Consider the following 19944-nt stretch of genomic DNA (forward strand, 5'->3'; position numbering starts at 1 on the left):
CAGTGTAAAATCCTAAAATCATAGCATAACATGAGAAAGAACTGTCAGAAGGGGAAAAGAAAGGAGGAAGAAAGGGGATATATGCTTAATGACAATTTGGTCTGTGAAAAAACATACTAAAAACCTTAGTTTGGAGGCCTCTCATGATTACTTAATTTCTGAAAATGACGTCTGGCTCTTTGAAGAAAGAAGTTCTGCCAAACCTACGGAATACATCAATACATCCCAAGTTCTTCAAGAAAATTTATAGAGTCGTCAGGTCTCAGAAAAAATAATTATAATTAAAATTACATAGTCATCAGTCCATCTTCATCTTCTTTGTCCACACCAGGGTAGAAAGAGAACAGACAAACTGATTCAGCTCTACCTAAACTTATGGGAGGCAGGGTCTCAAGAACAGTGGCTAACACAAACAGACTAGTATGTCCACAGCTAGGCAGTGAGGGGCTACACACCAGAAGAAGTAAGGTAGCAATGCTTTTCCTTTTTAACTGGGTGAAGAGAGTTCTTCTGCATCTAAGTGGTGTCAGTATTCAGAGATGGTGAAACCAAAGCCCAGAGGAGCAGAAGATTGGCGCAATCAGACCTCCAGTGGGCAGCGCCAGGACTATGCCAAAACCACCTGCCTCCCTGGTTCGTCCCTCAAACAGGCTGCCTCCAATGGGCCAGTCTGAGTGAACTCTAACACAGGATAGAGTTTAAAGAGTAGTTTTTGACATATAAGCTCCCCCAAGCTTTTACATGTAAGAACTACTTCACCAAATAGGTTTATTTTTTAAATACAAAAAATATTATTTTTGTAGCAGGTATGGACAATGAGCTGTAAGTTAAAATAGAAAGGGAAGCAACCAGAATTGGAGTGTTATTTTTCTCCACTTCAAAAGAAAAAGCAGGGCCAAGTCAAGTAAAAGCTTAATGCCGTGGCCTCCTGCTCTAATTAGGGGCCAGGCAGGGGTAATATGTCCAGAATGAACAGCCTGACAGGTGCTTGCACTGGGGGGGTCGGGGATGGGCTCCCAAATGCGGGCGCTGAGGAGGTGCTTGGGGAGCCTGAGGCAGTGGCTTTTACCAATGACGGCCAAGAAAATTCGGACTTGAACACCCACTGGGGCTATTCGGTGGATCCTGGCTACCCTGGCTTTAGGGCATACGCGGGCAGGTCCTAGGACTTATATCATAATACATGCAGAAGTGACCTTGTAGTCTTTCTCCAGAGGAAAGCTTATGTACTATAACGGTGTAATTAATGCCTGTTAGATTTGATTCATTAAATGATTTTTTTTAAAGTAGTCTTTAAAAGAATGTCAATGGGGATGAGGTTTACTTAGAATTATATACATAGTTCCTCCATCAACCTTGTTCCCTTTCCATACACACACCAAAATAGATTCTCATTCTGGCTCTTTGCTGACAACTAAGAAAGGACGGCAAAAACCTCAGATTGAGCAGCTAAGTCTGGATGATGGGGACCCCGTCTCTTCTACAATATAGAAACGGTGGGAACTCGGGGCTAAGGAACAAAGAGGTAAGGATCCTATTAGCCTTCTTCATTCTGGATGAGTTCATACAAGATCTCTCCATCTGGGCACAGCTGGAGTTCAAACTTCAGTCCAGGGGCTTCTAACTCTCCTCATCAGCACCTGTTTTGATTTGTGCATTACCTACCAATCTCGGGGTGGCTGTATCTTTCGCAGATTCTTTTTAAATGATGTTGCCACCTTTCTGTGACTTTATAAAATGGATGAATGTCCTGAACTTGACTACAAGGTAAGGATCTCATGACATTCACTTTAATGACCTTACACAAATACAGCATAATGGAAGATTAAGTCTCACTGCCGGTTCTAAGGTCACATGGTGCCAGGAGACAATCCTTAGATTCCCAGAAGGCGCCGGCCCATCCTCCTCAGACACGGCAACTGTGGTGTAGACCATGCCTGCGCATTCCTCTCGCAGCTGTGTTGTGTGCTGTATTCCCACTCTAAAGACAGAGGCAAATGAAAGAGGCCTGACGCTCCTTTGAGGGTTAGTGGGCCTATCACATAAGTAATATGGGAAATTAAAGATCTACCTCTCAGTGAAGTTATCTGTGAGGAAAGTTCTTGCAGAAGTAATAGCTTTCCAGGTCACATTTCCCAATCAAGGTTAAAAGGCTGATTGCGTATTAGCATTCTAGACATTTTAGCAACTAAAGTGAAGCATGATCTTAGGTGTTCATGATGTTACGTGTTCTTCCGTCTTATGTAAAGCATAACATTAACAGGTCAATCATAACATTAATGCATTTTATATGTGGTTTTTTTTTTTTTAAGTGGTAGAAGTCTAACAATGATTAAGTCAAGTTTTAGAGAAAACCAGAGCCCTTATCAGAAGGAGTGCAGATGGTAAGGCTTTAATCAAGGCCTTTCATTTTTAAAAGCATTATGCCCATGCACTTCAAAACCCACTTGGAGTTCTGTGCACCTGGTCATGTAACAGGGACTTCTCCTTCCCCTGAGGCATTTGAATATGAAAGGAGGGAGTGGAGCGGACATGAAGAGGAACCAATATATATTTTTGGCACATGTAGAGATTTCTATCATTTAATTTCTACCAAAACCATGAGGTAGGTTGCATTTTGAAGATTTGGAAAGTAAAGTATAGAAAGGAAAAATAATTTGCCCCAGAGGTCACCCGATGCATATAGCCCAGACTGAAAATATCTGCCTGGCTCGAAAGACTGAGCTTTTCTCATGACCAATGCTGCTTGCTCTCTCTTCAAAGTTATTTCCAAGGAATGGCGAGATTGAGGGCTTGGAGGGACACGCAGCCATCCCTTTCAGCGCCATGTCCTGCAGAAAGGGGTTGGGTATTTCACATATTGTAGGTCCAGTCAATCAAAAATGTGAAACTATTTTAATATTTGTATGCAGGGATTTTACTTCAAACTTCAGCCATTTAATTGGCCACAGTGCCAAACATCTATCTCTTGGTAGTTTCTCCAGAATAAAATCAGATAGGATTTAATCAGAGTCAAATTGAACCAAAGATGAATTCAGCTAGGGTGGACTCTGGGGGGTACCCCACGTTCTTGGCCTCATTTTTTCTTCTTTTCAAAGAAGAAAGCTGGGTAAAGCTGGGTCCCACAAGCTACTTGCTATAGCTCAGGACAGTTCAAGAACAAACTCTGTTAAACAAAGTGGACGCCTTTGTTTTCTCTTAGCAAGGGGAATCGCTGAATTGTAAATCCTTGCAGAAAGACTTCTGTACACTGATCACGTGAATAAACAAATGACGAAAGTCATTTTTTCAACATGTTCAGTTGCTGCAACAGCAGTGAACAGACACACCACACGAGGACCAATTTATGGCTAGAAGGAAAAATTACACTCTTCAAAGCACCCCATTTGGTGGCAGTCATGATCATTAGTGAAAGTAATATCTATTTAAAAGCAGTAAATGCCTATTTCCAAACAGAATGGACTGGCATACAAAGGAAGCGTCATCCCACTCAAACATCCCCAGGCTTCCCAGAGAATCATTATGGTCTGTCATGTTAACTCACTTCCTGCACCCCCCCCTTTTTCTTCCCTGCTGAATATTATCATATAAAATCAAATTAAATACTAATGGTAAATGTGCACAGAAATCACTTCAGGAAAGCAAAACAATCAGACTCAAGAGGTTATATAAAAATATTATTTCTCATGGTAAAGATCAACAGCCCAGATGGAATTGTGAGAGCATTCCAAGAGGGTTACGGTAGCTGAAACTGTTAGCCAGGTGACTAGTTAATAGAACCACCAACAAATAACATCTTAATAATTTCAAAAGACTCCAGCTCTCCTTCCAAGTCCCTTCCTCCTAGCTCTAAGATCGCTAGTCGATGATGATGATGATGACGACGACATGTGTCAAGATGAGAACTATTATCTTTGTTTGGCAAAACAGCACAAAAAGGTAACATGACATATGGGAAATTTCAGAGTCTGACCCAACACGGTGATTACTGTTATCCAATGAATATTTAATATAAATGTCACAGATCATTTATTTTGGACTCTAGTTTTCAAAGAGAATGCATCGCCCAATAAGATTTAATGTACTGGTTTTTAAATATGGTAAATTAAAGACGGTCCCTGAAATACATAATTATATTGAGTAAACTTGTCCTCCAACATGGCTGGTATTTAAGGTAGGTCTTATTTGTATGTTCCAAACTAAATACTCACTCTTACAAGTTGGTCATCACATTCTCTTTGGAAAATGAATTGCTACTTACTATTCTTTTTTCTTTTTATTCTTTTTTTCTTTTTTTTAATGTTCAATTAGCCAACATACAGTACATCATTAGTTTTTGATGTAGCATTCAATGATTCATTAACTGCCTATAACACCCAGTGCTCGAGTGGGGTAACCGAGTGGTGGCTATTTAATTCTTCTTTAAGATAAACCAACATAAGACTATTATTTAAGTGCATGGAAATTAAGAAGAGCAAGGATTATAATCAGAACTTCTGAATTTACTTTGTCATGTACAGAACTTTCTGAACCACTCAAGCTAAATGAAAATGAAGTCCTTTCAAATACACTTTTTGAGCAAAACAGGATAAAAGAATGCTCAAGAGATAGTTTTCCAGTTAACGTAGCTTCTATCTTCCTAATTTCTATCCTCGGGCCACAAGTAGGCAGAGTCTGCCGATCTTGGTTGAAACTGAAAGTGCTAATATTCCAAATCGACCAGTTCCCCCTCACCAAAGTGGTCTATAGATGGTAAGTTGTTAGTTTGGGAAAAAGAATGAGGAATTAAAAATAGATTTGTTCCACTGAGCTGAAGGATATAGGCCCATGGAGGAAAGCACTGGAACTGAGGTCAGTGTGAGGCGGAAGCAGACACAGACCTCAGTGAACACCCAAAGAACACTCACTCACCTGTGTTAATGCACTGCAGTACAAAACCAAGCTATTCTCAGAGGGCTGACAAAAGCATATTATTTTAAACCAAAAGAGCGAAGAATCACAAACACTGGTGTTAAGAACTCTAGAAAACTAATTAAACATTCTAATTTTATAGGTGAGCACACTATGGCCCCAAGAGATAATAAGTCTCATGTAAGATCACACTACGAGCTGGAAGATGACCTACATGTAAATACCGGTTCCCCTGAGTCCATGGTCATCTTCTCTTCTACCATAAATGAGACATTTCTTTTTTATGTATGAGTTCATTTGACTCAAGTGAGAATAAATTGTGCTAGGTACTACAAATTGTTCCTACCTACATGCAGTTCACTCCCCAGTATAGGATGCGGAAAATCAGACTTGCTGTTATAGTACAGAATGAGGAGAACTATTTACTGACTGTTGCTCAAGCAAGGACACCTATCCCAGACTTGTGGGGTCAACAAAGGCTTCTCAGTAGATCTGATATTTAAACTGGTTCCTTGAAGTAGAGATTACACAGGGGAAGACAGACAAGAGGAGGAAGCTGTTCTAAATGGAAGGAATAGCTGACACACATGATCAGAGGCAAAAGAGCACTGTCATGTTTGAGGAAGTGAAAGGAATTCAATACGGCTGAACACTGAGTGTCTGGGGGGAAGTGGTGAGAGATAGGGCAGGAAAGCTGAACAGGGCTCACTAATCCTGAAGGGCTTTATGTCTAGTTAAAGAATTTGGAATTTTTCTCAAGGCAATAGAAAGACAAAGGGTTTTAAAACAGGGAAGTATAATGATTAGATCTGCATTTGGGGAAGAACATTATAATAGCTGAACAAAAAAAAATGGCGGCAGAGGTAGATAAGTACAGAAGGAATCAAAGCAGTTAGTAAGCTGTTGTGGCAAAGGAAGACAGAAGACAGAGGACAGTCATCTCAGGGGGATAGAGAGAGATGTTTGGATTTGAGATATTCGGGCCATAGAATTAAAATACCTGATGATTAATGGATATAAATAGATGTGGGTCATTTGGGAAAGAAAGAGTCAAAATTATTCTAAAAGTCTCTGGTTAAAGACTTTGATGTGGGAGCTAGGGAGCATAAGCCCGCAGTTGAATACTTAGGATAATTCTACTAACAACAGAAACTCAAGACTGCTCTACATTTTCTCATCATGAGTGAAATTGTGCAGTCCTCAAAGACTGAATTCTACTGAAAATCCTCACCAAACTGCTACAAACTAGCTGTACTTCAGTGGGGGTAGTCATAAATCTCTGATGCGAGTTTTTCCAAGAAAAAAGAACGGCCTAAAAGGCACCGTCCATCTCAATGCCCTCCTCACATTTCCTGGCGGATTATGGGTTAGGGAAGTGGAGTAGGTTCAATGTCCTATGCCCTGCTCATGCAGCATCATTGGTGATCTCTTCCATTTTCTGGTGGAAGTTGATGAATCCAAAGGAAACAGGATTAGGGTTGCTCAATAACAAGAATTAAATACAGAGAGAAAGACTTAGTATCTCTATATGGATCCTACGGTTTCCTGGTTTGAAACTGAAGGAATGAAATAAAGTATGTCCTTTTGGGCTGTGGTGTGTCCCAATCCCCACCTAGGACGTAAATCAGGTACTCACCCCTTCACCGCCATTTTCACCTGTGTTGGCAAGCATTTCCTGCAGGGCTCTCACAGAGAGGGACTGTTCCAGCACAAAATTGCAGACGCAGAGATCTGGAGGAACATACTGTGGAGATAAAACCAGAATGAGGATACCTACTCATATCAGTTGGGGAAAGATCACACAATAACAATCTCAAGAGCAAAGAGCCTATGAATCAGTGACAGGTGGATGGATGGATGAATAGGAATATAAAAGGTAGATTTCTCTTATTCAAGTTAAGATGGGTTTCAAGCTGGATTCTAAAGGATGAGAAGAAGAAAATCCCTAAGTCTTAAGGAAACAGTGACCAAGACGTCAGGAGCAACTTGAGTGCGGCTGGTGGTACATACAGGAGAAGAACACACATAGAGCATTGCTGAAGAAGGGAAAGGAAAGATACACTGACCAACACTGATGCCTGGGCAGGACCAAAGGAAGAAAGCCACTGGGACCTCATCCACAATAATCTGTAAGAGGGCAATGGACAGACCACAGTGTGGCTCTAGACAATAGTGACCATGCTAGGGAATTTATTTACTTGTTAAGAAAACCTGGATACTGCAGCATAAAGAGGTGATAGAGGGAATTAAGAGCTGTACAAATATAGTTCTGAACAAAGAAATGTCCAGAACTATAAGAACTGATGACCCCTACGACAATCACTCTAATTTATTATGTGCTCAGGTAATATAATATTCATGCTCGTTCTGGAACATTTCTCAACAACAGTTAAAGACAGCCTTTGCTGCATGCTGACTAGTAATAGCTAATGCTGAGTACTTTCTCTGTGCCAAGCACTGTTCAAGTCCTTTGAATCTATTAAGTCACTGAATCCTCATAACCACCCTGTAAGACGGGAATTATTAACATTTCAGTTTACAGACAAGGAAACAAAGGCATAGAGAAGTCAAGTCACTTGCCTAAGGTCATGGCTTCTATTTGGCTGAGTGGGATTCAAATCCAGGCAGTCTGTCTCCAAAGTCTGTCTACGTAATGCTACACTGTTCTGACCACTGATGGAAATATTAAAGATATTTTTCACAACTAGAATATTTTCAATCAGCAAATATTTAAGTATTACACTTATAGAAAACACAGTGCTTGGTAATGAGAAAGATATGAAGACACAACATCATGCTTTGGAGGAGCTTACATTCTACTTTCATGGTACCCCATTTTCCTTGGGAATATAGCTTGTAATCAACTTACAAACCAAGCCTTTGTTTCCTATAGGACACAGGAGAACATGGCCACTAGGAGAATAAGAGGAGTGAGGAATGAGGGCCAGAAGTCACCAACAGCTATGTCTGACCCTCTGGGACAGGTAAAACTCTTTCCAGGGAGCTCCAGTTTAAAAGACAAAGCAAGCCCACTACTAAGGCACAGATAACCTCGGACTTCAACATTTTCATTTTTAAAATAATGAAATGGGCAATATCTAACTTTCCTTTAATTTTGAAGTGTTCCATGCATTCTTTACCCCTCTCTTAACCTCAACGCCCTCAAATAAAATGATGTTTTACTTGCTGGACCCACTATTTCAAGTTTTCAGACCCCCAAGCCAAGAATGGGTAATCCTATCCCAAAGGCTAAGGGCCTCTGGGTCGCTTAAACTTTGAGGACTTTTCTACTAACTAACGTTCTACTCAGGGTCACCACAGTCCGAAATCCTAAAAACCCAATCTTCCTAGAATTCTGGTGTAACACACAATTGCCTGGTTCTTTTTATGAAAATGACTACAGGAGGAAACTATAATCAGGAGACAACAGCTTTTATTTTATATGTTTCTTGCTTTGTTTTCAGAGTCTGTTCTTGCTGTAGGTAATTAACTCATTTGTATGGGGCTTGAGCGAGCAAACAGCTGTTCACGCGGGGCACAGCGTCACATCCAGAAAGTGTTTCTAGAGCACATACGGCATTGTTATGAGTCGCATACAAGATGATAACACACTTCCCTAAACGCCTTATGCCATAAACATGTATCGTCTAACCCAGCTTCCCCAAATAGGATGCCACCGCCGGAAATTTTACAGAGATTCCTTCCCACCACTTCTTAGTCTACCTGGATCTCATGTCACCAGAATAGGAAGCAAAAGAGCCAGGGGTTGTGTGTTTCTTCCTCTTCCCCTCCACTACAGCAGGTGATTTGGAGATTTTTCTATTCAGGAATGTCTGCAGTGATGGTTGGTACTCTAAAGGGTACTTGTTGGCTAATCAACTGAATGATTTCAACATTGACGCTCACTTTTCCCAGAACCCTATGGAGCCCATTCTCCTGTAGACATAAGCGTTCAGAGGCCAAAGTGCTGGAGACCCTGCCCTGGCATGAGACCCTGGGATTCTAAGTCACTTTTCTTTCTTCCCTGGTTTTGCTTTGTTTGGACAGGAGGCGGAAGTGCTCCGCCGGCATCCGTCCTGATGGAGGTCCACCAGCAATAGTCACGGGACACGTGCCAATCATAGTTCTCTTTTCCCTCCAGATAGGGTAGGTCCCAAGGCAGTCATGACGTCATTACTGGTACTAATGGGCCCATGTAAGTGGGAGACAGTGGGCGGGGGGGGGAAGGCACCTCAAATGAGAGCATTGTACCTGCCCTGGTTTACGCCGTTTCCTTAACAGTTTGATCTTTCTACCTCTACAGTGTGGTCCTCGTCTGGAGCCTGCTTGGGGATAAGGTCACACCAGTTGGAGAGCACAAAGAACAACACGGGGACAGTGGCAAGGGAGAAGACAGGGCAACAGGAGTACCTGGAGGAAAACAAAATGCAAGTAGTAACTTGTGACATAAACGGAGCACAGGGCCAGCTGGCCTCCTACACCAGCTGCCATCCTTAATTAAGCTCCACACTGGCCTGAGCTCCCACCTCCACGCTCCTCAAGAAATGAGCACAGGCCACTTGTCCATCAGAGCTAATTTGTTTGCAGCATGAGGGTCCCCCAGGAGGTCAGCTCCTTGTCTCTGGGCTCTAGAGCCTGTGCCTCAGTCACTCCACCTGGCAGGCGTGCGGCATGTGTTTACCGAGTCTCAGCACGGAGAGAAGGGTTCTGTTGACATCCGTTCTGAAATAGCCCTTCGTCTCTCCCCCAGCCCCGTCCTCCGCCTAGAGAGGCACGACATTCCCAAACGTCCTCCAGAAAACCCTGAGAATGCAGGGCCCTGAGAAAGCCAGGAACTAGGTATTCTTTTAGCTCCACGATGTAGAAAGTAGCAGAACGGAAAGCCTGTGGACTCTCCACGTTCGGTAAATCTATGTACCATCTTCCTCACTGCACCGAAAGGGTTTTTCTGAGGCTTACTAAAAGCAAGATGGTGGGAATCTGATACTCTTGTCAAATTCACATAGCACTGTTCTGCCTAACACCTCACAATATGCCCTCAGCACTGTGCTGGCTTATACTAGCCAGGCTTGGGGGGAAAGGAAGAGGGAGTCAGTTATGGGGAGGGGGGAAGCCTGTCCTCCATCTACTCCACTGTTAACCACACTCTGTTCTAGCTATCTAATTCTCAGGCAGTGCAGGCTGTTTTGCTAGAGTGGGGGTATCTTGAGAAAGCCATGTCTTTCTACTTTTGGTATCCCCAGTACGAAGAACAAAATGCTCAACGTCCGTCTTCTTGAACGGACTCTGGGTCCTGGTACATAGAAACAAACGTCAGATATTATCCATCACAGAGTATGTGGTTGGTGGTGGCTGTGGGTGTAGACAGATTGCTCTGAGCACTCACCTGCCTGGCTGGGCCTTTTCCCCAACTTGCTTATGATTCCTAAGCCCCTGTCATGGGCCTCCTTCCACTTCATCATTAATCTACCTGGTTCTCACACAGCCGGGCCTTAATGATACACCCTCTAAATGTATCAACAGCTTTGAATTAAAAAGCACTATAGGGTATATTAGTTAAGTGTGAATTCTCTAGCATAGGACTCTCTGAGGTCCTCTATCTGTTCAACTGCTTATTAGTTGAATGAGGATAAGCAGGTAACTTAGTCTCTCTCTGTCTCAGTCTCCTTTGTAAAATAGAGATGCAATAGTAACTATTTCTCAGCAGAGACAGCTTTTATGTTTAAAGAACTTAAAATAGGGTCTGGTACATAGAAACAAATGTCAGATATTATCCATCACAGAGCAGTAAAATCAAAACATCAATAACTCACTTACATGTTCATTTACAGATCTAGTGTTTTTGAAGTTCTTATTGTGTGTAAGAATAAGGCAAATTCCCTACCCCTCAAGGTTGCGGTCTAGTAGCATGTTAGGAAGCGAATGGACAATTTCCCAAGTATGTTTCCAAAGGCCCAGGGTGAGTAAGAAAGTGAGGAAGCACACAGAACTGAACTTGGCTGGGGTGGAAGGATGGGGAAGGGGGTGGAGCGGGGAGACAGAGAAGAGGGAGAGAAGAAAGAGAGGGAAACAAGCAAAGGGAGGTGAGAAGCAAGGCTGAGGAAGTGGGCATTAGCCTGAGAGGGTTTTGAGTCCCCTTGTCAAGGAGTTTGGATTTTATCTTCAGAGCAAAAAACACCATTAAAGGAAGTTATGCAGGAATTAGTCTACTCAAATTTGTATCTTTGAAAGATCATTGCCGGTCAGTCTGAAGGAGGATAGACCAAGGCAGAGAAATTAGGAGGTTGTTGCCATACACTGGTTATGAGGTGACAATAGCATGAATTAAAGTAATGGTGCTAGAGGTGGAAATAAGAGAATGAATTTGAAATATCTTGAGAAGGTAGGAGAGGTAAGACCAGGCAATGAATTGAATGTAGGAGATGGAGGAAATGACCACCAGTGTTTCTACAGGACGGAAAAGAGTACAAAAAAGTTGGGGTTCAGCAAGAATAAGCTACACCAAATATCAAAAGGACCACACAGAGATGGTAATTACACTTGGCGAATTGTCCACTGGAACCTCCCATTTGGGCCAACAGAATGATGACAAGAGAGCAGAGGCTCTGTGCATGGGTATTCCCACAGATGTCAGCAGAGGTAGGCTCATCTGGGAAAAGAGTGGGAATCTGAGAACATGACGCACATTCTCCATAATAGGAGAATTCCTGGAGACCCAGTCTCCACAGTCAGGCCAATTAACCTCACTTGCCTTTCCCTTGTCCTTTAAGCAGGCAGCCGGTGTTTGGAGCACCACAATACACATTTGCACTGCACTAGCTGCTGTGGGGAACAAAAGAAAAGGCATGGGTTCTGTCCTTCAAGACACTTTTAAACTATTTGAAGAGATGTCTACTGTACATGAGACTTTATAAAACAAAGCACAAGAGAATATTCAATGCTAAATTCCATGTCCTGCAGGACATAGAACCCTCTCAGCAATGTTGTGATTAGAAAAGCACAGCCCAGGCTGGAGGCTGGCCTCAAGAAGGTTTATGTGAACAAGAAGTTCCTGGCACATAAAAAGAACTCAAATTTTTGTTTAATGAATGAACAAGATGGGGGAGTTCTTTCCATTTTCTTGTGTCTTCTTCCCTTCTGTTTAAAATTCCATTAGTTGAAGCAGTATTTTTAAGTTATGAGCTTCACAGAACCTCTGTCCTTACTTTCCTTTGCTTTTTCATCCAACTCCCCAAAGGAAAATGTCAAGCACTTGCGAGTGTCAGGAGTCAATAAAGGAGTAAGCAAAGGAAGGAGAAAGTAGAGAACAATTCCTGTTTACTAATTTTTCTACCTACACCTTCCACTCCAGTTTGGGACTGAACAGTCAGATGCATGCATGTGACTGACATGTTATTATACTTATGTGCTGATGGGTTTACACGGACTCAACCCTACTGCAGGGAGCAGGCTGCAGAGTCTGACCTGCTAGGTGAGGTCATTTCTAATGTCAGTCATCTGGGGAGCAGTGACTGTGAGAACAGAGGCCAGAACTAAGCAGGCAGAGCTGAGGTAGCTGGGAGAAGTGAATCGCACATTCTTTGATCTACATTATGAAGAGTCAACGCAGCCAGTTCTTAGGCAGATGTTGCAGAAGCATCCAACCAATGACAGGTTTGAAGGTAGGATGTAAGGGACTTGGGCAGGTCATTCTTTCCTGTGGCTTTCCATATAAACAGGGACAGGAAGGATGAAAACATAAACCGCATAAAAATCAGAAACCAAGCGAGAATGTTGGAATACAATTGACCTTACATTTTAATTTTTCTTGTGTTATTCCTTAGTGTTTAACAAAAAAAATTTTTTTGAAGTTCTGGCCTGTTTTGGTTGGATTACATAAATTGAGGAAAGAATTTTGGTCTACATGTGAATGGAAACATTAAAGCAAGATGCCTTGGTGGCCAATGGGATGGTCACAGGGGTAATTAAACAGGAGAACCACAAGACAGAAGCAAAACTTGGGGCAAAGCTGAGGTCCTTGACAAGCCAGCTCTCACCAATAGGATAGGTCTATTCAGAAACCTCAAAGCTTCTGAATTTTATTACTGAGGACAGTATCTCAATTGCCCCTTTATGCTCTACTCATGCTGCTTGAAATAGCTTAGTCCATGAATAAATATGGCTGGTGTTTAATCTCATGGCTCTAGATTTCAAATTGTGTCTACAAAGAGAGTCTATTTCTCCAGGAGCACATGTGCTAGTAACAGGCAAAGATGGACTCAGTCCCCAGTGGCCTGGCTTCTACATGCATTGTGTTTGTTCTGTCTCACCACGCCACCTCAAAAAAGACATAACCATCACCCTATGATGGCTTGATGTAATCCTAACTTAAAGACCATGGATGAGAAGGCTTCCCAAGCTTCCTGGCACAGAAACCTAATCTCTCCTCCAGAAGATATTCCAGTTGGGTACAGGGTGGCATTGGATAAGACCAATTCTCCATGGGATAGCAACAGGATGGCCAGAGATGGCATGTGTAACTTGAATTTCAGGAGCTTTAAGCACCTGACAGACATTATCTCATCCTGCTACATACAGCAGACATGAGCTCATTTGTGGACTTCCTCTCTTCGTGATAATACATAATTATTTGTATTGTGTTTATGCTTCAAAGGCAGAACCAGTCATTAACCAAACTAACACCCACACCTTGTCCCAACCAGGTTTTATTTAAATATTTATACAGTGAAGTACTTTTAAACCTACCTTTGTCACATTTAAGTTTTTGCTATATTATAATGAAAAAAGTTATATAGCGAATGTTTAAATCTGAAAATGTTGCCTAGTTTCTGGATTTCTATAAAAATAAAGGATGGTTCTACAACTGGTTTAGAGGCAACTCAACTGAGATACAAAGGATTGGGTAAAGTGGAGACAAGAATAGAACCCATATATACGTTTTAAATGTATCTGTTTACTTATCTATATAATTTTACCAGGTATTGTGTTGAATTCTTTATAAATATTCTCTCATTTAACACTAACTTCAGCCTTTAGGGAAGAGATATTATAGCCATTTTACAGATGAGAAAACAGACTCAGAAAGGCTGAAAAAGCTTCCCCACAATCCCATGCTAGAAATGACACTTAAAGCCTGAATTTCAAACTCCACTCTTTCTGATCGATCCTGTGTCAGTACTCCTGAAGAGAAGGTTCCATCCCTACATCAAGCTTGCAGAGTTCTAACTACTAGGCTGCCTTCTCTCAAGTCTTATATTTTAATAAGAATCTAAAGGTTTTGTATTAGATTTTTTACTCTCTCAGAATTGTATATTTTGGAAGAGCCACTGGGAATGCAAAGGCTACAACTGCAGTTAGTGAGAGAATCAGAGATCAAGAGCATGATAAAATTGAGGTTTTTGGCAGGCAAGATTGTATGCAGTTCTAAATCTGAGACTGACTTACCACGTAAGTGCTCTCTTCCAAAAGGCAATTCAGCTCCAGGCATGACAGGACAGGTTTCCACCAAGGATACACATGTGTAGATTTTAAACATGTACATATCCAGGTCGTAAACATTTTGAGGGAAAAGACTTTGCCTATCTGTATTAAAAGCTGTTTTCATGAAACAAGGTTAAAAATATATAAAAACTTGCTTAATTTTTATGTTTTAATATTTTGTTATGATAAAGGATAGAGGGTCTTTCTGAAAATATATACAGACACTATTCGAAACAGTTGAGTTCCAATTTTTGCTTACATCTTTGCCAACAAAGGCCATTATATGTAAGGGGTGAGGTACACACATACTTTAAAGTTTTATTTATTGAAGTAATCTCTATACCCAACATGGGTCTCAAACTCACAACCCCAAGATAAAGAGTCACATGCTCTTCTGACTGAGCCAGCCAGGCGCCCCTCACAAAATTTAAACACTTAGCTAGGAAACATTCTTTTTGAGAAGAAGAGGAGGAAGAGGTAATTATCTTTGAAAAGAAGGAAGTGAAGAAGGTCCCTCTGATCGATGCCTCAGGAGTCAATTACAGGAACTCGACACTCTCAGCATCCAGCAGTCTGTAGGTGCTTGCAAGTGAGTGGGGAGAGGGAGAGAGAGAATCTCATGCAGGCTCCATGTCCAGCACGGAGCTCAATCTCACGACCCTGAGATCATGACCTGAGCAGAAATCAAGAGTTGGATGCTTAACTGAGCCACCTGGGCGCCCCTAGGTGCATCTTCATTTCAGGGTTGAGGGAGTTGCTCCAGAAGAACTGACAGCTGTTGAACATCACTGCCGCAGCACAAAGAGACTTACTAAGAAGCAGCCCTCACCGCCATGAGCAAGCAATGGCAGTGTCAGATGCCTTGCTGGCCTGAGGTTTACTCCAAAGCAAGAGTGAGGAAAGGCATGGAGTAAGTTGATCACATGCAAGGGAAAGGGAGAAGGTTATCAAGTTATTAAAAGGTGTTGATATTAAAAAAAATAAAAACTTATAGGAATCTAAATATTTACTTAAGAACACTTGCTGAAATTTATTTAAAGATTTATTTACTTTATTTTAGAGAGAGTGCATGCACACATGAGCAGGGGAGTGGCGGGGGGGGGGGGGGAGACAAGCAGACTCTCGCTGAGCTGAACACAGAGCCAGACCTGCACAGAGCCCCATCAGCCATGTGGACGAGATCATGACCTGAGCCAAAACCAAGAGTTGGATGCTCAACCAGCTGAGCCACCCAGGAGCCCTGATGAAACATTTTTGATGCAAGGAAGGTGCCACTGCCACCTAGAAGCAGGAAATCTAAATTGCAGGACAAATATCCTTTGACAAAAGTCTTGCTGAGAAATGCCAACCAGAAGTGAGGAAGAACAAAAAACACCCATAATCATGGTTTCTATGCGCCATCTGTGAAATGCCCAGATTCTGGCTGTTTAACTGACACTGACGGGCAGACTCATCACAGTCTAGCTTCTCCTAGGGGGAAAGTTTATTAAGTCAAGTGAGAGCAACACCTGCAACATCAGTTATCTTTTTGACGATCCTCAGATTTCTCACAAGAACTACCACAAATAAGCTCGTTCTGGAGGAATGAGTGGAGAAATACGATGGGCTCACAAATCTCCTGGGTAAGACTACTAACATTTCAGATTCCTGGGTGGGTACTTTAAAAGAATATCCCAGGTGACTTTGAAGCAGATGGTCTCTGACCCGAATTTGAAAGACCCCAAAGAGCAACTGGAGCACAAAAGTGAACTCAGGATCCTGGAGAATAGCTGATTCTCACTCTAGATCCTTCCTTAAAGAGTTGAAGTCATCAGAATATAAAATTTTCTTTCAAATGAATAACCCCAAAATTTGAAATCCATATAACTGCTGTTTTTATCATCTTGCCTGAAATGGCCCCAACCAAAAGTAACATGTAGGTGTCCTGGACACCTAGTTTTCTGCCAAGCATCAGTGTTTCTGGCACAGTTAGGAAGAATGTTACCAAGGGCTTGGAAAAAATTAGTGCTGTGAAGCTGGTATTCTTTAAGTAGGAAGGGACAGCCAAAGAATCAGAGACAAAATGCTGGGCAGCTGGGTGGTAAAACTGCCTGCTGGGAGACAGCGGAAGTGACAGGCTGGATGGCTGGTCTGGTTCTTGACTGAGACAAGTTTCTCCCCCTGCCCGGCATGGTCAGCATGTTAAGTAAGAAATGTGCCAAAAGGCGAAAACTTGGAACGTTTGCATCTGGAAAAAACAAGCTGAGTGGCAGAGCAGCAAAACGTACCTACCGTTTATGGACAGAGGTAACCAAAACAATGACTCTTTATATGGTCCTTAAAAAAGATGGCCATAAATAAAAGCCTAGCTTAATGAGGGATACAGGTAATACACCAAGCTCTGTGGGTAAATAACCGGATCCTAACATCAGCTGTTATTCTGAAGAGCTTGTGTATCAGAAAAGGAGTAGAGCTCGGGAAAGAGGCCAGGCAGCATGTCAGCAAGGAGACAGACCCAGCACGCATGTCCCATGTTCCATGACGAAGGCAGCGGCATGAACACCAGCTGGAAGAGCACAGGGTACCAGACGATGGAGTTAGAATGAGGTGTGATGGGCAGAAATACCAAGGGATAAGGTGAAAGCTGAGGGCGGTGGGCTGGTAGGAAAGTCTAGTCTCAACCTAATGTTTATGTGTTATTCTCCAGCTTGATTGACTTGAGTGTTGGTGGAAGATCACAGACCAGCACTGTATGCCCACGTGTTCTCTCCTCCCTTTTGAGTGATGATATGGTTCTTAAGGAATTTGGAAACCATGGTGAGGCTGCTCTCTATCACCAAGGCAGGGCTACTTAGCAGCTGCAGGACAGAATTTGTCTCCTGGCCATTTCATTACTCAACAGGAAGGGGATGACTGAGGAAAGCATTATGGGGCACCAATGAGAATGGAGAAAATGCCTAGCTGGAACTGAAGGCTGACAGAAAGAACAGAGACATTGGGTGCTCAAAGGCAGTGCTGTTCCCTATGGTGCACTTGTCATCAGCATCACTAATCTCTTGAGGGGAAAAGCTCCAACGTACGGGGTCCTGCCTTGACTGCAGCACCAGCTCCATGAGGCTCGTGGACTCAGGATCTCAGGTTGGCAAAGAGCTCGTGGCAATGAGGGCAAGGACAACAGCTTGGCTTCCAAATGGTTTGAATTTTTTTTCCCCATGCCTCCATCGCACTCTCAAGCTGCATCCAGATTCCAATGTGGAAATGAAGTTTTTATTTTTGCCCACTACATGAAGTTTTTGCTTTGACAGAAATAATCGTATCACTATAAACTAAGTTCTGGATTAAAAAATATTTTGGCAGGAGTATATGGACAGATGTTCATAAAATTTGCAGTTATAAAAAAGCCTTTGTGGTGATAAATAAGTCATAAATATTCTTCGTCAATATAGAAAAAGTACTTTTATACCCATATAGAGAACTAGACCCCATCCACTCTAACTGCCTCATAGCATCGGAGCCAAACTACTACCACTAGATGCTTACATTTCCAAAGATCAGTATTACATGCAAGGATTAGTACTATGCACCCCCTATTTGCAAGGGGGCATGTAACACTTATCACAGATATTTTAAAACATGTACAGACAGCAGGGAGTCAACACTGTCAGTCAGTAGCTGTGGGAGTTAAAGACATTCACTTATAATAAGCACTGCTTGAAAAACAATATAAAAAATAAACTACTGGAACCAGACCAAAACAAAAAGCTCATACACAGCAAAGAAACAACAGAAAAAGGTGACCTACTGAATGGGAGAATATATTTGCAAATGATAAATTCAATAAGGGGTTAATATCCAAAATATATGAGAAGGATCTACAACTCAACACCAAAAACCCAAATAATAGGACTAAAAGATGGGCAGAAAACGTGGATAGAAATTCTTCCAAAGATGACATACAGGTGGCCAGAAGACACTTGAAACGATGTTCAACATCACTCATCCCCGGGAAATGCAAATCAAGAACCACAATAAGATATTACCTTACACTTGTCAGAATAGCTAGAATCAAAAAGACAAATAACAAGTGTTGTGAGGGTGTGGAGAACAAGGAAACCTCGTGCCCTGCTGGTGGGAATGTAAATTGGTGCAGCTACTATGGAAAATAGTATGGAGGTTCCTCAAAAAATTAAAAACAGAACTACCATATGATTCAGCAATTTCACTACTGGGTATTCACCCAAAGAAAACAAAACACTAGTTTGAAAAGATATATGTGCCCCTATGCTTATTACAGCTTATTTACAATAGTCAAGATATGGAAGCAACCAGGGACCCCTTGGATGGCTCAGTCAATTAAGCATCTGCCCTCAGCTCAGGTCATAATCCCAGGGTCCCGCAATCGAGTCCCGCATTGGGTTCCTTGCTCAGCGGGAAGCCGGCTTCTCCCTCTGCCTGCAACTCCCTCTGCTTGTGTGCTTTTTCTCAAATAAATAAATATAATTTTTATTAAAAAAAAGAAGATATGGAAGCAACCTAAGTGTCCATCCATGAATGAATGGATAAAGAAGATGTGATACACACACACACACAATTACTCAGGCTTAAAAAAGAGTGAGACCTTGCCACTTGCAACAACACGGATGGGCCTAGGGGGTATTGCACTAAGTGAAATAAGGCAGAAGAAGACAAAAACTGTATAGTTTCACTTATATGTCAAATCTAAAAACAAATGAACAGACAACTAAACAGACCCAGAAGTACAGAGAATGAACTGATGGTTGCCAGAGGGGAGAGCGGTCAAGGGATGGGCAAAAAGGGCAGTGGGAGACACAGCCGTCTAGTTGTGGAATAAGTCACAGGGATAATAATAAAATAAGCACTGCTTCAAGTGGTGGAAGAGAGAACTATAACCTCCTCGGGTAAGATCTTCAATAATGTCTTTCTTATCAGGAAACATTCTAAGTATGGAGTTGGACAATCATCTTCGAGATGGATTGAAGCCCATTCTCTCCAAAGCTTCCTTCATTGAAGTGACTGATCTCTTTCACTCAGGGCATAAACCAGCTTCGATCGACATGAGGAACCATTAGGAGACTTAGTCTCTTCCTACTTGAACCCGACGCATCACTCAGCATCTAGTGAAGCTGGCCAGGAAATATATGTCAAATGCTGCCTCTGTCCAACTACCCGAGTTCACATGACCGGGCTATCACTTGAATTCCCCTCCTTTCAGCTCTGCAGAGTAACTAACCCAGGTTCCTGAAGTTCACCTTCAACAATGAGGCCAGGGAATAGATGTTGCAGGACAGATTATTGCATTTCCTTCCCCCTCCCCTCCTGGATAACCAGGCGTTACCTCCAGTAAATAATGACTTTTTAGAGGAGGAAGGGGCAGAGGTAAAGGGAGAGAGAGAACCTTAAGGAGGCTCCATGCTCAGTGTGGAGCCAGATGTGTTACTCAATCTCACAACGCTGAGATCATGACCTGAGCCGAAATCAAGAGTTGAATGCTTAACTGACTGAGCCACCCAGGCGCCCCCCTCTCCTACAGAATGGTTAACTTGTCTCCATGAG

The 19944-nt window shown here is 42.2% G+C and overlaps 1 protein-coding gene across 1 annotated transcript in view; it reads right to left on the reverse strand.

Annotated features, from left to right (window-relative positions):
• The window catches only part of RYR3 (ryanodine receptor 3), a 586345-nt gene that overhangs the window by 298386 nt on the left and 268015 nt on the right, over nucleotides 1-19944 (reverse strand). The window contains exon 5 of the mRNA XM_044392456.3: nucleotides 6548-6655. Within this exon, the coding sequence (XP_044248391.2) occupies nucleotides 6548-6655 (108 nt within the window). The remainder of the gene's footprint in view (nucleotides 1-6547; nucleotides 6656-19944) is intronic.

This window comes from Ursus arctos, unplaced genomic scaffold, assembly GCF_023065955.2.
Source record: "Ursus arctos isolate Adak ecotype North America unplaced genomic scaffold, UrsArc2.0 scaffold_36, whole genome shotgun sequence".
In the NCBI taxonomy this organism is placed as follows: Eukaryota; Metazoa; Chordata; class Mammalia; order Carnivora; family Ursidae; genus Ursus; species Ursus arctos.